This window comes from Pelophylax lessonae (assembly GCF_965119305.1).
Source record: "Pelophylax lessonae genome assembly, chromosome: 12".
Classification (NCBI taxonomy): Eukaryota; Metazoa; Chordata; class Amphibia; order Anura; family Ranidae; genus Pelophylax; species Pelophylax lessonae.
Window position 1 is genome coordinate 128,719,830 of NC_138779.1, and position 16,161 is coordinate 128,735,990.

General features: G+C 39.4%; 1 protein-coding gene across 1 annotated transcript in view; it reads right to left on the reverse strand.

Annotated features, from left to right (window-relative positions):
* Positions 1-857: 857 nt before the first annotated feature.
* HMBS (hydroxymethylbilane synthase) overlaps positions 858-16,161 on the reverse strand; it is a 29,242-nt gene continuing 13,938 nt past the window's right edge. The window contains exons 5-14 of the mRNA XM_082274120.1: positions 15,751-15,806; positions 13,525-13,602; positions 13,364-13,441; positions 11,428-11,503; positions 9,917-10,030; positions 8,094-8,132; positions 7,871-7,990; positions 3,778-3,831; positions 3,093-3,179; positions 858-1,248 (exon numbers count right to left, since the gene is read on the reverse strand). Of these exons, the coding sequence (XP_082130246.1) occupies positions 1,075-1,248; positions 3,093-3,179; positions 3,778-3,831; positions 7,871-7,990; positions 8,094-8,132; positions 9,917-10,030; positions 11,428-11,503; positions 13,364-13,441; positions 13,525-13,602; positions 15,751-15,806 (876 nt within the window). The 3' untranslated portion in view covers positions 858-1,074. The remainder of the gene's footprint in view (positions 1,249-3,092; positions 3,180-3,777; positions 3,832-7,870; positions 7,991-8,093; positions 8,133-9,916; positions 10,031-11,427; positions 11,504-13,363; positions 13,442-13,524; positions 13,603-15,750; positions 15,807-16,161) is intronic.

A 16,161-nucleotide genomic window follows, 5' to 3' on the forward strand; every position in this document is an offset into this window, starting at 1 on the left:
ACCAATTTTCTCAATGAGTGCAACGCATTCTTTAATTGGACAAAGTAGAAAGGTGGGGCAATGGCGCCACAATCTCCATCTCACCCAACACAGAATTCATTGCTTTCATTGAGAAATGCAAACGCATTCTCTGCATGGTGCAATGCTTCGGAGGTGACCTATGTTCAAGTAGCAGGGCAGCTGCTTGGCACAGGAACAGAAGCTACTGGAGATAACTGTAGTAGTGGTGCCTAGTACATTGATCAGCCAGGTATGAAATATGCATAATGATATTGGTCCAAGCTCACACATAACTATGTGAAAACATCTAAACCGGAAATCCATCTTTAATAACTGATCAAAATAAGAATATGCATTACTAATTCATTCAAAGAAATGTGCATAAAGTGAACCTGTCCTGAGGAAAGATGACAAAAAACTAGTATCAGCATTGAACAGCAAGTACCATATGGTGCCCTTGCATATCTTTCTGGTCTGTGTAAATGGTACTCCAGAGTATCCTGGGATGCAGGCTGTAAAGAACTACCAACCTTACTGCAATACAGTGCTTTAATTAGAATACCTTCCACATCCCGTGGTGTAATGCAATCCTTCTGTTAAGGTCACCAAGGGCACCCACAATATAGCTGGAGCGGAGGATGGGAAATATATGGTGATTGCTGTTTTTTGCATCCCTGTTCATTTCATTTTTACTGAGGACAATTTTCTGTTAAGAGCACTCAGTAGCAGCACACTTTTTAGAGAATATTACTGCTCGACCAAAACATTCTTCTTCATCAAAATAATTAAATTAGATCTACAGTAAACAAAAATATTTTTTGCCTTGAGACAATCTTGACACCTCAAAAACCTCAGCCTCTGCCCTTTTATCACTGTCTGGAGAATTCCAAAGGGGCCTAATAGTCATCCAGCTCCAGATGAGTTCTACAGATACAAGCCCAAAGCCTTATTCTCAAAGCAGTGATGCATGGCAAAAAATGAGGATGGAGAAAAACATAGTAGATAATGTCTTTTAAAGATATCCATGTCCCAAAACGGAAAAGGCATATATTCTTGAACTGTAGTGATATACTATTATCTGGCATCATTTAGCTGTCTTGCCACAGTTAGGATCTCTTTGGCCCCTTGGTTTAGTAACAGGTTCGCTAGATCTGCTCCTAAAGTTTCAGCAGCTTCCAGAGCTTTATGAGATACTCCAAGTGCTGTGATACCAACGTGTTGGGCATTATCATCTGGACATTCACCTTCCTGTAAATAAAACATACATGCGTTGTTTAGTTAGTAGTCACTACTGTACATAATAAAATTGGTAGTATAATCGTACTTTTATCACTGAGCTTGGTAAGCATTTTAGATTAAAAACAAAAGAAGTCAACGTGCATTAAACATTTAGCCTATCACTGAGCTTGGTAAGCATTTTAGATTAAAAACAAAAGTCAACGTGTATTAAACATTTAGCCTTGGTTCACACCAGTGCCATTTGTCATGTGATTTGACCGTTTAAAATTGCATGACAAGTCGCACCCTATTGCCAGCAACGGAACCAATAAAATTGTCCCTACCTTCAAGGAGCTTACAATCTAAGTTCCCCAACTCACATTCATACATTCATACATACATACATACATACATACACATACTAGGGCCAATTTAGACAGGAGCCAATTAGCCTACAAGCATGTCTCTGGAGTGTGGGAGGAAACCAGAGTACCCGGTGGAAACCCACAGAGGCACAGGGAGAACATTCAAACTCCAGGCAGGTTGTGTCATGGTTGGGATTCAAACCAACGACTCTTTACTACCAGACGAAAGTGCTATCCACCACACCACTGTGCCGCCCACGATTTCATTGCAACTTGCAGTGGCTTTTGTTAAATAAAGTCGCAAAGAAATCAGAGGTCAAAATTACACTGATCTGAGGATTTTGAAATTGCACCGAAGTAGCACGACTTCAAAGCCGTGCTGGTATGAACCAGGTCTTAAACCATACTCTTAATCATTTTGTCTGCACATTTGAAAATAAACACGTCTTCCTCACCAGTTCAGAGAATGCTCCCTCCTATGCCTCATTAGAATTACTTAGAAGAAATACTTTCAAATATAAAATAGCTGTGACTTTCTTGACGAAAAACAAGAACGTGAAAGTAGTGTTCCGAAAAAAATAAAATAAAAAATACAGGGTTTTTATTGGGATAACAGAACCTAAACCTTTTGAATGAAAATGTAAAAAATAGTCGTTTACAGTGAATAAAGAAATTATTCCTTGATAAGAAAATTAAAGTGGAGGTAAAGATTTTTATACTTTATGATCAGGACAATTTTAAAAAACGCTTTTTTTCCATCCTTACACAGAATTTGATGGTAAATAATATTTTATAGTAATTATTGTTTTCTGTTCAGCCAGAAGGTGGAGCTTGATCTTCTGTTGATTTGTATCTCATTCTCAGCTTTTGGGGAAAAAAAAAAAAAAAAAGCCTAGTGCCGGTAAAAGTGAGTGGGGCAATTTATGGAATACAGATCAGCCTTTCTCAATCTTTTTAGCCCAGAGCAACCCTTAAATGAATAAGATCTCAGGGAAGCCCTGCTAAAAGCAATTCATTGGGGGGTCAGTAGGACAAATGCCCAATACAATCATGGCCATTGGTGTCATGATTGTATTGGGAATTTGCAGACTCTGCCAAGTGGCATTTTCAGTGGCTCTGAAACTATGTAAGCACTGTTAAGCAAGAAGTAAATCTTCCACAGCTCATGGAACCTCTAGCAGCCTCTAGAGGAACCGTAGGGTTCTACAAACCCTGGTTGAAAATGGCTGATATAAACTGTTCACTTAGCAAAGTGAATATTGACTAAGTTTAGTAAATAAGGGGAAGTGGTGTTTATTTCAATGCTCTAATCATGTGCTAGCAAAAATCCCTGTTTTCATTTTTATTTTTAAGAGAAAAAAAAAAAAATGCACACATATTCCAAATAAACCATTTATCATAAGTTTGGTGAATATTTTTTTTGCAATGAATGAGGTTTTCCTTTTATTTTTTTTATGTTTATTTTTTACATTTTAGGGTACCAGTAAACCTGTTTATCCATGCCCTCACCTCATTTGGGAAAACAACACATGTCTGCATTGTCTCTTTAAGGCATTCGGAACCATCAAGGCTGTAGACCGCTCCAGTTAAATACAGCTGTGGGAGAGAAATTGATTTTTTTTTGGATAAGAAAAACGTTTACAAAGTTATCTGGTCATCAAACAAAAAAATATAAAACCATAAGGCTATGTTCACATGTTAGCGTAGTGGATCGTGGGCAGAATCACAGCGATTCTGCCCGCGATATGGAAATCATTGCAAATCGCAGGACGCTTGTGCATTGCCTTTGATTTGCAATGGCACCCCAAATGCTGTGCGATGTTGCCGCGATTTACGCCTGCCGAATAGTGGTAACATCGCGCAAAAACAAAATCGTGGGTCGCATGACGCCCAAAAAAAAGGTACAAGAGCTTCTTTGGGGCGTCATGTGACCCGCGATTTTGTTTGCACGATGTTACTGCGATTCAGCAGGCAGAAATCGCGGCAACATAGCACAGCGTTTGGGGTGCCATTGCAAATCAACGGCAACGCACAGGCGTCCCGCGATTTGCAATGATTTCCGGATCGCGGGCAGAATCGCTGTGATTCTGCCCGTGATCCGCTACGCTAACATGTGAACGTAGCCTAAATCAGAAACAGAAAAAAGGAGAGTCAAAATTCGGAATCCCCACTCATATAAAAAACAAATCATTACCTGGGAGTCTTGTAGAACTGTACTCACAGCAACAGGTACACTGCAACCGCCCTCCTATAAGAGAATAATATATCTTAATGTATTAAATATTATTCATTTTTTTTATATTTTGCATACCAAGAAGTCAGCTTTCTGCATTTTTGGATTTTTTCAGCTTCCAATGTTTTAGCCAAAACACCCTATTTCTAGTTTTTTTTTTTGTTTAATCAGGAAGGGTTAGAGCCTCTATTAGGTTTTTACTTGTGTTCCCATTGGGGAAATTTACTCTACCGATCTGTCCTGGTGACCAGCTTCAGTGAAACAAAAAGTGAGGGGAAATCAATATAAACAGTTGTCCCCAGAATTGGAGTATAGGAGAGATCTTGCAATGGAGACACCATTTCTGTTAAAGGTGGGATTTACTGTTACTTCTGGTTAGGTTTACAGGACAGGAGGTAAAGGTGACTCTCACCAATGAGGTAAAACACAGATATAAAACCCCTCACAGAGTTTCTTACCCATGCCAACTCTAAACAAAACTACGGTAGAAAAAAAAATGGCTGGAGTTCCATATTAAGCGACTATATTTATTGAACTTTTCCAAAGTTTTTAGGTAAAAACGGACCATATTCTAATCTCTGTACAATTTACTTTAGATGAAGTAGCAACTACAGAGTCGGGTTGATTTACTAAAGGCAAATAGACTGTGCACTTTGCAAAGTGCAGTTGCTCCAGAGCTTTGTATATGAGGCAAAGCTTCCCTTTGCAAAGAGTACCCAATGTGCAGGGGAGAAAAACAGCATTTCTGCTTGCACATGATTGAATGATGGAATTCTGCAGAGCTTCTGCTCATATACCAAGCCGTGGACCAACTATTTTTGCAGAGTGCCACTGCACATTGCAAACTGCACAGTCTTTTTACCTTTAGTAAATCAACCCCAATGTATACAAATTATACTCAGTCAGGTAGGCCTTCTATATATCAACTATATAGTTGTTGACAAATCTTCAGTAGATTGTACAAACAGATCTGTGGTCAACTAAAAAAAATAAATAATATATATATATATATATATATATATATATATATATATATATATATATATATATATATATATATATATATATATATATATATATATATATATATATATATATATATATATATATAAAAATTAAACATAAAATCTAACGCTCTAATTCTTTCAGCTACAGGAATACCATATATGTATGTAACTCTTTAATAGTTAGAATATTATGGTTTAACCACTTAAGAACCAGGCCTATTTGTTGTTTACAAGTTAAAAATCAGTATTTTTTGCTAGAAAATTACTTAGAACACCCAAATATTATATAAGGTTTTTTTTTTTTTTTTTTTTTTTTATCAGAGACCCTGGAGAATAAAAAGGAGATTGTTTCAATCATTTATGTCACACCGTATTTGCGCAGAAGTCTTACAAAACGCAATTTGTTTTGGAAAAAATAAACTTTTGAATTAAAAAATAAGAGAACAGTAAAAGTTTGCCCATTTTTTTTTTTGTATAATGTGAAAGATGATGCTATGCCTGAGTAAACTGATACCTAACATGTCATTGCTTTAAGATTGTGCACGCTGGTGGAATGGTGACGAACTTCAGTACTTAAAAATCTCCATAGGTGACGATTTAAAATTTTTGACAGGTTACCGGTTTAGAGTTAGAGGAGGGCTTGTGCTAGAATTATTGCTCTCACTTTAACAATCGATTGCGACAATACCTCACGTGTGGTTTGAACACCGTTTACATATGTGGGCACGACTTGCGTATGCATTCAATTCTGTGCGCAAGCCTGGAGGAACAGGCCGCTTTACTTTTTTTTTTTTTTCTTATTATTTTTACACTGTCCCTTTGAATTTCTTGTAATAGGAATAAAAGTGATAACAAAAAAAAAAATGTAAACATCCCTTGTAATAGAAGCATGACAGGTCCCCTTTATTGTGAGATCTGGGGTCAAAAAGACCTCAGATCTCTCATTTACACTTAAAAGCAAAAAAGGGAGGTAATTTTACATTTGCCTATAAAAAAATAAAAAAAAAAATGGGCCCTTTAGGGCCGTTAGGCGGAAGGGATGTCCAACGTTGCTCCGGTCCTCCAATGGCATAGAGCCATCTTGCCCTCACTCGACTTCCTGCCCAACTTTACAGCAGATCAAATCGTTTCTGCTGCTACCGATAAGTGGGGGAAAACAACAGGGAAGCGGCGGGAGGGGATTCCTGGCGAATCTGCCGCCAGGACCACTTTTATCAGAGCCGTACCGCCAGCTCTGTAAAAAAAATAGCTAGGTAGCTGCTGCCATAACCCCGGTATTTAACATCAAAGTACCGAGGTAAATACACGGTGGGCGGTCCGTAGTGGATGACCGCACTCCAGTAAACAGACTCCTTTACAGATACAAATCCATAACACTAGTACAAATGGAGTGAGAATTGCACTTTTCGATTTTGGATAATCGGGTAGGAATACATTCTAGAAAAGCCAGAACCACAAAGCTGTAAAACAAATGTTGCAATGTATCAGAACAACTTAGGGTTTAGATGTTTTATACAGTGTGTATGTCAGTGACCTGCAGAACAGAAGCTAACACACAAAAATACATATTAGCTTACCTTAGATCAGGGATCTCCAAACTTATCACTTGGAGGGCCACATTGTATATTTTACACATATTCGCAGGCCAAAAAAATATATTTATAAAAAAGTCTGCAACAACGGAATATAATAAAATCTTGACAGGATGCTGGATCGACATCTGTATCCTGCACCCGCACCTACAACACTGTAGCATCATGCAGCGGGGCTAAATGCCCAGTGTGCATGGGGCCTTACATCTGTGTTCCCGTCACTCATCAGTCTCCCCACACATTTGTGTCCCCATCAGAGCCACCCCCCCCCCCCCATACATGTTCTCATCACAGCCCCCCTCCACATTTGTGTTCTCATCCCAGCCCCCCCCACCCACATATATGTCCCCATCAGAGCCATAAATCCCCCCAACTGTGTCCCTAGCAGAGCCATCACTCCCTACCCCGTGTCCCATCAGAGTTCCCGTCACACATTTATGTTGCCATCACAGCCCCCTTGCACATTTGTGTCCCCATCAGAGCCAACTACCCTTGTCCCCATCCAAGTCACCCCAACTGTGTCCCCATCTCAGCCATTAACCCCCCCAACTATGTCCCCATCCGAGCCATCAACCCCCAAACTGCGTCCCCATCCAAGCCCCCCCTACCCCCAACTGTGTCCCCATCCGAGCCATTATTTCCCTCCCTAAACTGTATTCCCATCCCCCACCCCTCCGCCCAACTGTGTCCCCATTAGAGCCATCACCCACCCCTCCTTCCAGATATGCTGTATGTGAAATTACAGCACTAAAGGAGACCGATCTTAACAGCAGGGCGGGAGCCAGGAGGTGCAGCAGGTCTTCATTGGTTGCTAGGATGCCGGTGGTGGTAGGACCTGAGGTGTCGGGAAGGGGGAGTTTGCAGGACCTGCCCTGCATACTGCTGGGGTGAGGGCAACTCCAAAACCTTACAAAGCTTGAGACTGTCCCTGCAGTGAGTTTGAGGACTCCTAATTGCAATCCGGAAAAATGTCCTAGTGGATGTGGCCCGTGGGCTGTACTTTGGAGACCCCTGCTTTGGATGAAGCAGCTGCATTTGTTTTGTTTTTGTTTTTTCCCTTTTTTTACCTGGTAATCCTGTGAATAACACACCTCCTGTCTCTGAGTGTCTATGCTGACTTACTCCATATCATTACTTATATCTATGGAGAGAGCCATGGTTGTCACCCATGCTGGACTTTAAACTTGCCTGCCCTTTGTTTATCTCCATTACATGGAGGTGGGGAGATTGTTCTGTAAACAAGTAAAGACAATGATTTTGCCGTCCTTTCATCTATGGGAAGCGACAAGGACACTAAATTTCTGCCATAATTAACCAGTGTCTTCTGTACTTACTGAAAATGTTCTTAGCCTTTAAAAAGAAAAATAATGCAGCCGCCACATCTAAGTGTTGGAAAGCTGCAAAATATGACTTTTTGTTTTTCAGTTTAGTTATCCTTGATTGTATACCACTTACCAGTCGCCTCATGAAAGATCTTTCAGCTATACAGCGTAAAACAGTCTGAGGATCCTGAAGGGCAGACACCATGTTCAAGATATTCTGGTCTTTGGCTCTAACCTCCACAGCCAAAGCTCCCTACAGAGAAATGCACAGGATTACTACACCTTATATACCTGCATGGCAAAATTAAACATATTTCTATTTAAAAAGGCCAAAAAGTCTGTCTGTAAAAGTTTACCTGCCCCACTGCATAAAGGCACTCTTCAGGAGAAAGGATCTAAGAAAAGAGAGAAGACATTTAATCAGGCTGAACAGCTGTCCTGTAAATACGGTGTATCCCATTACCCACTGGGCTTAAAGTGTATCTATGGGCAAAAACAAAAGGAAAAAACTTATCTTACATAACATGCACACACAATGGGCTGTGCACTTTCCCTGTGTGACTTCTAATTTACCAAACCATACCGGTGATTTTGCCAAAAACATAAATCTCGTCTCCCTTAGACCAGGTGACAACACTGGCACAATGTAACCTCTTTTATTTAAACCACCACTCCTCCTCTGTGTCTATGCTGAAGGAGAGTGGTCAGTCATTCCTTCCCCATAAATGACACCACTGCTCAGCTGGAAAAAAAGGGAAGGAAAGTATGTCCATGTTTAATATACATGCTGCTAACATCCATTGCCTGTGTTGCAGATGCAATCACAACAGGTTCTGATAGAGCAGCAACTAATTTGAAAACAAGAGGAGGTCTCATGGCCTACTGTTCTTAGCCAGATGTCTGCCAGACTATGCCCATTCTCAAAGGCTAGGTTTAGACCTGTATCTAAACTGCTGCTCCTCTGAAAAAAGATCTGCGTTAGGATCACATTTTAGGAGGCATTTGACTGGTGGTGTGGAGGCAATGTGATGTCTCCTCACCACCTGTTTTAACCCCATAATTGCTTCACTAATGCAGTTTAACCTTGTGCATTGCACACAGTTGCAGTGCTTCCCCATTCACTTGAATAGGTAGCATTCGGCGGGCTTGTTGTTGCCCGTTGAGCACGACATGATATAATTTCTGCATTGCGCTCATGGCTGAATGGTACTGAAAAGTTCAAAATGTTGATGCTAAGTTTTATTTTTTTCCCACAAAAACATTTTTTCGAGGGTATCTGGTAGGTATTTATGTCACTAACAACTACAGTGAAGCATCTGCTTTAAAAAAGCCAAAAATTGTCAGTTAGACTTGCAGTGAGATTCACAAGGCATACATAGGAAGCAGAGGCTACACATGCAAATGAAAATATGGCTACTTCCATGTACTTACATCATTAAAAAAATATACATAGAAATAATTTTTTAAAAATAAATGCACACACACACACACACACACACACACACACACACACACTTTTAGGATTAGTTAGTGTTGGTTAGCGACATTCAGCTGGACTTGTTCTTCAATGTTGAATACGTTTCAGACAGGGTTGTGATGCCCATGGAGGCCGACACCTTAGCTGGCACTCACGGAAGCAAGGTGAGGGGGAATGTGCTAACCACAGCCTTAGTGTTACTGAGCACCAGGCCCAGGTGATGTGCTTGTCACACAGGCAGGTACAATGGCCAAGCCATTTCCATGACCCAGAGCCTGATAAAACTGCAGCTTCAGCGTTACCAAGCACAGTGTTGCCAGCCCCTGGAACTGCCTATGTGATGGGCGTAACAGCTCACTGCTTAGTGACACTTTTAACAAGCTTGGCATCACTGTGCTTGACTGCTTGTGGTTTAGCAGTCAGGAGCGCCGGCGGGGGACCCAAGAAGATCAGGTTTCCTCTATGCAAAACCATTACACAGAGCAGGGAAATATGACATGTTTATTATTTTAACAACAAAAAAAGTGTAAAGCTTTACTATCTTTTTAAGAATATTTGCATTAAACTGGTATCTTTAAATACAATCTTATTTCTCGATTATTGGTGTACATAATGTTACATTCTTGTAGTTATTTTTCAGTCTTCCAAATTGTCAGCTCTAGAGAGCTTTACACATACTACATATGCCAATACTCTTCTTACCTGACCAATACGGCCCTGCCAGCCCATGCGGCGCAATCCAGCAGCTGCTAGAATAATGGCACTGAAATTATCATGTTCTTCAAGTTTTTTCAAACGTGTATTTAAGTTACCTCGCTAAGTAAAATGGAGTTAAGGACTGAAAACGAAATGCAAGATTAAAAAACAAAAAACATAGTGCATGAACAACAGTGTAAGCCAATGGCTTCAGTTAAAGTATACAGTATGTAAGGTTAAACCTTTCCTCTCCCCCCCCCCCCCCCCATTTTGGATAGGGTAGTAAATGGTTAGAACTCCTGTTTAGAAGGGGGTGGGGAATTTCCCTTCCCGTTTTGTAGACACAACAGAAATTGAAAATACATTTTTCTACAGTGGGTACATGCCCTGCAGGTAAAACCCTCTTGACCCTAGCAGAAATACACTGAAATTGTAATTTCACGTGGTGAGCAGAAAACATGCCTCTGCTGCATGGAAATCCTAAGCAGTGTTGTCAGTCCTTATGTTATGAAGAGGAGGAGAAGGGAGGTTTTCTGTCATTAGTAAAAGAAAAACAAAAAAAACAAAAAGCAACTTTGTCAGCCCAGTTTACTTTTCTGTAGCAAACTGGAATTCTGTCAGGATCAACAGGTATTTTCAGAACTTTCAATATTTTTTTTTAAAGAGACAAAACATGGTAAAAGGATTAAGTATTGAACATATGTCCTGAATGTTTTTTTTTTTTTAATCAGAAATCCACTAAGTTGCTTAGCTGTTCCACCATTATCCCTGAACTATCCTTAAAAAATGGACTGTTCAAAATTTCAGAAGTTGAATTACATTGTTAAGTAGCATTACACTTTAACAGCACATTGTTCTATTCATAGCGCCAGTTGTCAAGGAAGTATTTACCAACCTTTTATATTATTAGGTACATAAAAAATATTTATTGACTGGAGGACACCCCAAATCATGATCAGAAATAAATACTAGATGAATATTTATCCTATTCCTAAATTGTTTTTTTTTTTTTAATGTGGAATTGACTCCGGGAGCGGTCAACTTCACCGTGGTTTCCCCCGCCCCCTCCCAACTTCCTGGACACCTTAGGGGGGTCTACTTTTCTACCCCAATATTGTAAAATGCCACCTGGTATGCAATGACCATTCAATATGGCTGCACTGAGGCTATAGGGACTATGTTCTTCACTTGTTCAATGAATGTCCCCTGCCCTCAATGTACCGGTGGTATTTCCCATCTTCCTAGTATATACATGTAAGCCAAGTTCTCCTAAATGTCTTCAACCACATCACAGTATTTTTTTTGCGTGAATGTTGAGCCTCCATGGCTTTAAATGCTACATATTGTGGTGGTGGGATTATTTACAATAAATTTTGTTCTGTAATTATTCGTCTGTATAAATACAGCCTGTTGGCGCTGCTGTTTTTCCACTAAAAACATGATGTCATGTCATACTATTGTGTTCGGTTGCATACCTTTAAATAAAGAAACAAATACTGTCACTTACACAAGGATACAATATCTTTGAACTCTAAATGAGGGTACATTTTCTTTAACTGAGCCGCTCTTCGAAGAGAACTTGTTCCAATTATACTGTAATTAAAAAAAGGACATTAGGACCCCATAAATCGATACTGACATAATGGTGATACAATGCCAAAAAAAGTAAAAAGGAAGAATAAGAGGTTAACATTTTTTCACACTAGTTTTTGTTACGCACATTATCTACCACATCTTTAGAAAAACAATTAGTTCAGACTCATCTGACTTCCCCTACATTTGGAGATCCTGTTATAGGCAGTGTAAACAGTGAAATAAAAAAACTCTCTCAATGGAGAAGAGGGAGACAGCACAACATTTTCCCAAAAAGTTAATAACCACCAGTTATACTTTAGAGACAGGAAGAGAATGGGACATCCCTGCTGTAAAGATTTCTCTAGGGTTAAGCTGTCTGCATAATGTGGGACATACTTCATTATTGGTAATTGAAGTCAATAAAGCTGTAGAGAAAAAAAAAAAAAATCTAAACTTCAGATTTAATTATGTTGTTTTTCACCATAGACAAGCAAATTAAATTTGTACCAACTAATTTTATTTTAATTATTTGATTCCCCATGCTATCACAAGTGATGTGGTTCATCCATTAAGATAAGAAAATCAATGTAAATAAAAAAGGTAAATAAACTGTGTAAAAAAATAAAATTACAAAAAAAACGTATAGCACCCTTATCCCCCTGTGCTCACACGTAAATGCGAACATATGTAAACAGGTAATTGCACCACACTTGTGAGGGGTCGCCACAAACGAGTGAGAGCAATAATTCTAGCACTAGAGTTCATGATTAACCCTATTCTGGCAACCTGTAAAGGCTTTTAAAATAGTTCTAAAGCCTTCCTTAAAGGCAACGTTATGTTCACTTGTAGAACATGTTACACCCATATTTAGGGTGGAACATAACATGTTTCAGTTCTTGCCGCCTTTTCCCCTCTTCTCCCTGCACCTGCTGTCACAATTTAAAGAACGTGCAGGGCTCCAGAGTTCTGTGAATGAGTGAACTACAAGTACCGTCGTCCGCCATGGCCGACAGCTTGTAGTTCTAAATGAACTGTGAGGGAGCTGGTGAGTTCATGAATTCCTCCTGCAATTCAGTAACTGCCTGCCTGTATCAGAGGTACTGCCAGACAATGTATTGAGAGTCTGCAGGATCCTGGCATTGCACCCATAATCTGTGTAACCGCGGGAGCAATGTTTTATGGGCTCCAGTGTAAAAAAAAAAAAAAAAAGAAAAAAAAAAGAAAAAAATACATGCATATTGTTTTTTTTACCTGCATAAAATTATGTATATTTATTTATAAAAAGTGAACTTATCCTTTAATGCATTCCCTGCAATAAGATAAAAAACCTTCTGTGCTGCAAGATCCCCCTCACCCCCCTTAAAATTACCTGAGCCTGATCTCCATTCTGCACTGTGCATGAGAGACTAGGATTAGGGCCGCCCTGGAAGGGTGATCCCACGGCGGATCCACCGCTGGGGCCACCATTATCGGAAAGCCGACCGCCCACGGTTTAAAAAAAAAATACCAGGGTTATGGCAGCTATATTTAGGTTTAAACGGCCGACCTAAATAGTCGTTGGGCGGTCGTTAAGTGGTTAAGCTAAGCTGTGTCTGCCAATGAATGAGAAAAAAAAAAAAAAATGCAGATTTGAAATGAAGGTGAGAAATGTCAGAATGGGCCTGGGCAGAAATGGTTAATATTTAAAACAAAGAGGAATGGTATGAAATAACCAAAGCAGACAAATTTCATCATGTTTAGAAGAGACACAATTAGGAAAAAATATGATCATGGATTAGCAGCTATGGGTAACTAGACTTCATATATTGTTAAAGGGTTTCCCCAAATATTAGTGCCACAAAGTAAACAATCCAAGTATGATACAATAAAGAATTTTACCTGTTTTCAGACAAAGTTTCTAACTTATTCCCAGCAAGTTTAGGATGGAATACAACTGCATCAAATGGACTCTCACGCCTGAAAACACAAAAAAGGAAACTTCTCAGTTACTATAGTAATTATTTATACCAAGTTAGAGAAGTAGAAGAGGATAAACATACTTGCATACGGCTCCAATAGTGAAACCAGTAGGTAATGTTGTTGGTAAATCCTTTAGTGAATGAACCACTAGGTCAACCCTAAACAAAAAAAGAACAAAAACTGCAAAATTACAAAGAGAGAGAGAGTAGAGTGAAGACTTGATTTGTTATAGGAAACATGGAAATGTTAACTGTGCCTTTACACTCCCCAAAAAATAATGATCCTTCTGTCTGGAATTCCTCCTGAAAGTAGCAGAGGAGGAGGAGGATGACATTAACACTGAGTATACACAGGGTTTGGACTTCTGTCTCTGACAGAGGAACAGAGTGGTAAGCAGGGCGCAGCTAAAGCAAATATAAGTGGCTCTGTAGGCGAGCTTTTATAGAGACTCTCCCACTTTGGTTTCACTGTACCACTATGTCACTACTGTGTAGTCATTCCCATAGGGTGCCATAGAGAAATAGGCATCCAACCCTCCTAGAAGTGTGTTAAATCCTGAAGATTCTTTGGCCAGCACAGCACTGCAAGAGAGCAATTATCAGAGCATTGGGGATGGGATAGCTTCTATTCCCTTACTTTTTTTAGGTTACCTCTCTTTAGAGTTGAGGAAATTACTATAAATAACTTCACAGACCAGTTGGTCTGACCTTACTAGCAACTAACAATTTTACAAAGGAAGTGTGCATTGGCAACTTACACATTGCTAGCAGTGCAGGTTTCCTGCAATTCTCACTGACATCCTCCCTGCTACAAAAACAAAAAACCCTATTTTCCATGGAGCATTAAACTTTGTTCTTTGCCTTCTACCTACCTAATCACGATCTATTATGCGTTTTTGTAACTTATTCCCTTCTCCTTTAACAGGCACCAACATTACCACCAGCAAGAGTTGTAGGCAATTCCCTGACCATAATAAAATCATAGCATATTTGTACAGCCGATTTTTTGGCACCATGCACATGGGCAGATTCATTTGGGCTACATTTTTTTCCTGTCGGAACTTGGCAGAAAAATTGCCTCTGTTACGTATGTGTGCATTTATGGGCTTATGGTGTTTATGAGCATATGAGTGTGTAGACTCATTCTATTGGCTAGAGTAGTCATTTATTCTAGTCACTAGAATACATTTATGCACATTTACATGCGTACACATGTAAATTATGCGCATAGACACCTTTCTAAACACAGCTTTGGGGCATTTTTTTATGCCCCTGAACGCTGCACACAAATACGCAGATAAATGCATGTGCGTGGCCACATTAAATAACATGCAGCTGCGTTCATGGAGTCCCAGATTTTAGAAAGTATTGTGTGGCGGCACAGAAAACTCAGTTGAGCTAACTATTGGCAGATATTGGTATTGGCAGAGGGGTCCTTGGACCCAAATACATGGTCGGACGGACACCTGAACCTGGCCCTGGGAGGGTACTGGATGTAAGATAAAGGTATTTTTGTTATTTACAGTTTTCATCGATGTTAAGCTTTTATGATGCTCTAGTTATTAAGGGCTTTTACGTTTCCTACTGGGAGAGGCACTGTTTTCCTTCCACTCAGGGTCCTTCATTTCATGGAATGGTTGTGAGAATGTTGTCTAAAATATTGTGTCAGCCCACAATATCTACCTAGACCTTTAATCGAACTATTGAGCAGTTCGACTTTGTTCCTTATTGCCTTATGTGTACCAATACTGCGGTGTATGTTACCTTGGCAATTTACTGGTGTTGCTATGTTTTGTATTTCTTTTATATCTTGGAAAGAAAAAACAATTTAAACAGAAAAACTACTAGTTCCAACATCCTTTTTTGGCCTTCAGCTTGTAGTTCCAAATGAACTAACACAGCGCTGTTGAGCGTTGTGGTAGTTCATTGTCTCTTCCCGTCAGTGTGGTGTGCATTTGCCTGCCCATACGAGGTACGAGCAGACCAATATACTGACAAAGAGTCCTGCATGGCACTCGCAATCTGCTGATTGTGGGTGCAATGGTCTACAGGCTCCAAGTAAAAAAATAAAAATATATATTCAATGCACATTTTTTACCTGCAAAAAAGATCTGGAATTTTTTTTTTTTAAAGCCCAGGTGCTGCATACAATTGCCCATAGACATGAAAGACTGCACACAGCTGTATTGGAAGAATACACTGGTGCTCACATAAGCACCAGTATAGAACACAAGAATGTGCATGGGGCTTTAAAGGTTTATGGTAAATGTAACACATGCCTCTTCAGTTTGGAACAACCCCACTTACTCGTTTCGTTCCAGTGCATTCTCCAGCTCCTTTGTAAAGAGGCTCTTCTCTCCTATCTGCAATGGGGAATGTATAGAAGTCAGTAATAAGGAAATAGAATTCAGACTCTTCAAAAAAAAAAAAAAAAAAAAAAAAAAAAGTAGCTGTACTGACTAGAGCTGCATTATTCTGGAAAAAATGAGAATCACTATTTTTTTTGCTTAGAATAAAGATCACGATTCTTGGTTTTACGTCATCTTTCACACTATACAAAAATTCTATGGTTTTTAAAATTAAAGTGTATTTTTTCCCCAAATAATTGCGTTTAAAAGACCGCTGTGCATATACAGTGTGACATAAAATATTGCGTTGACCACCATTTTATTCCCTAGGGTCTCTGCTAAAATATATATATACACTGCTCAAAAAATT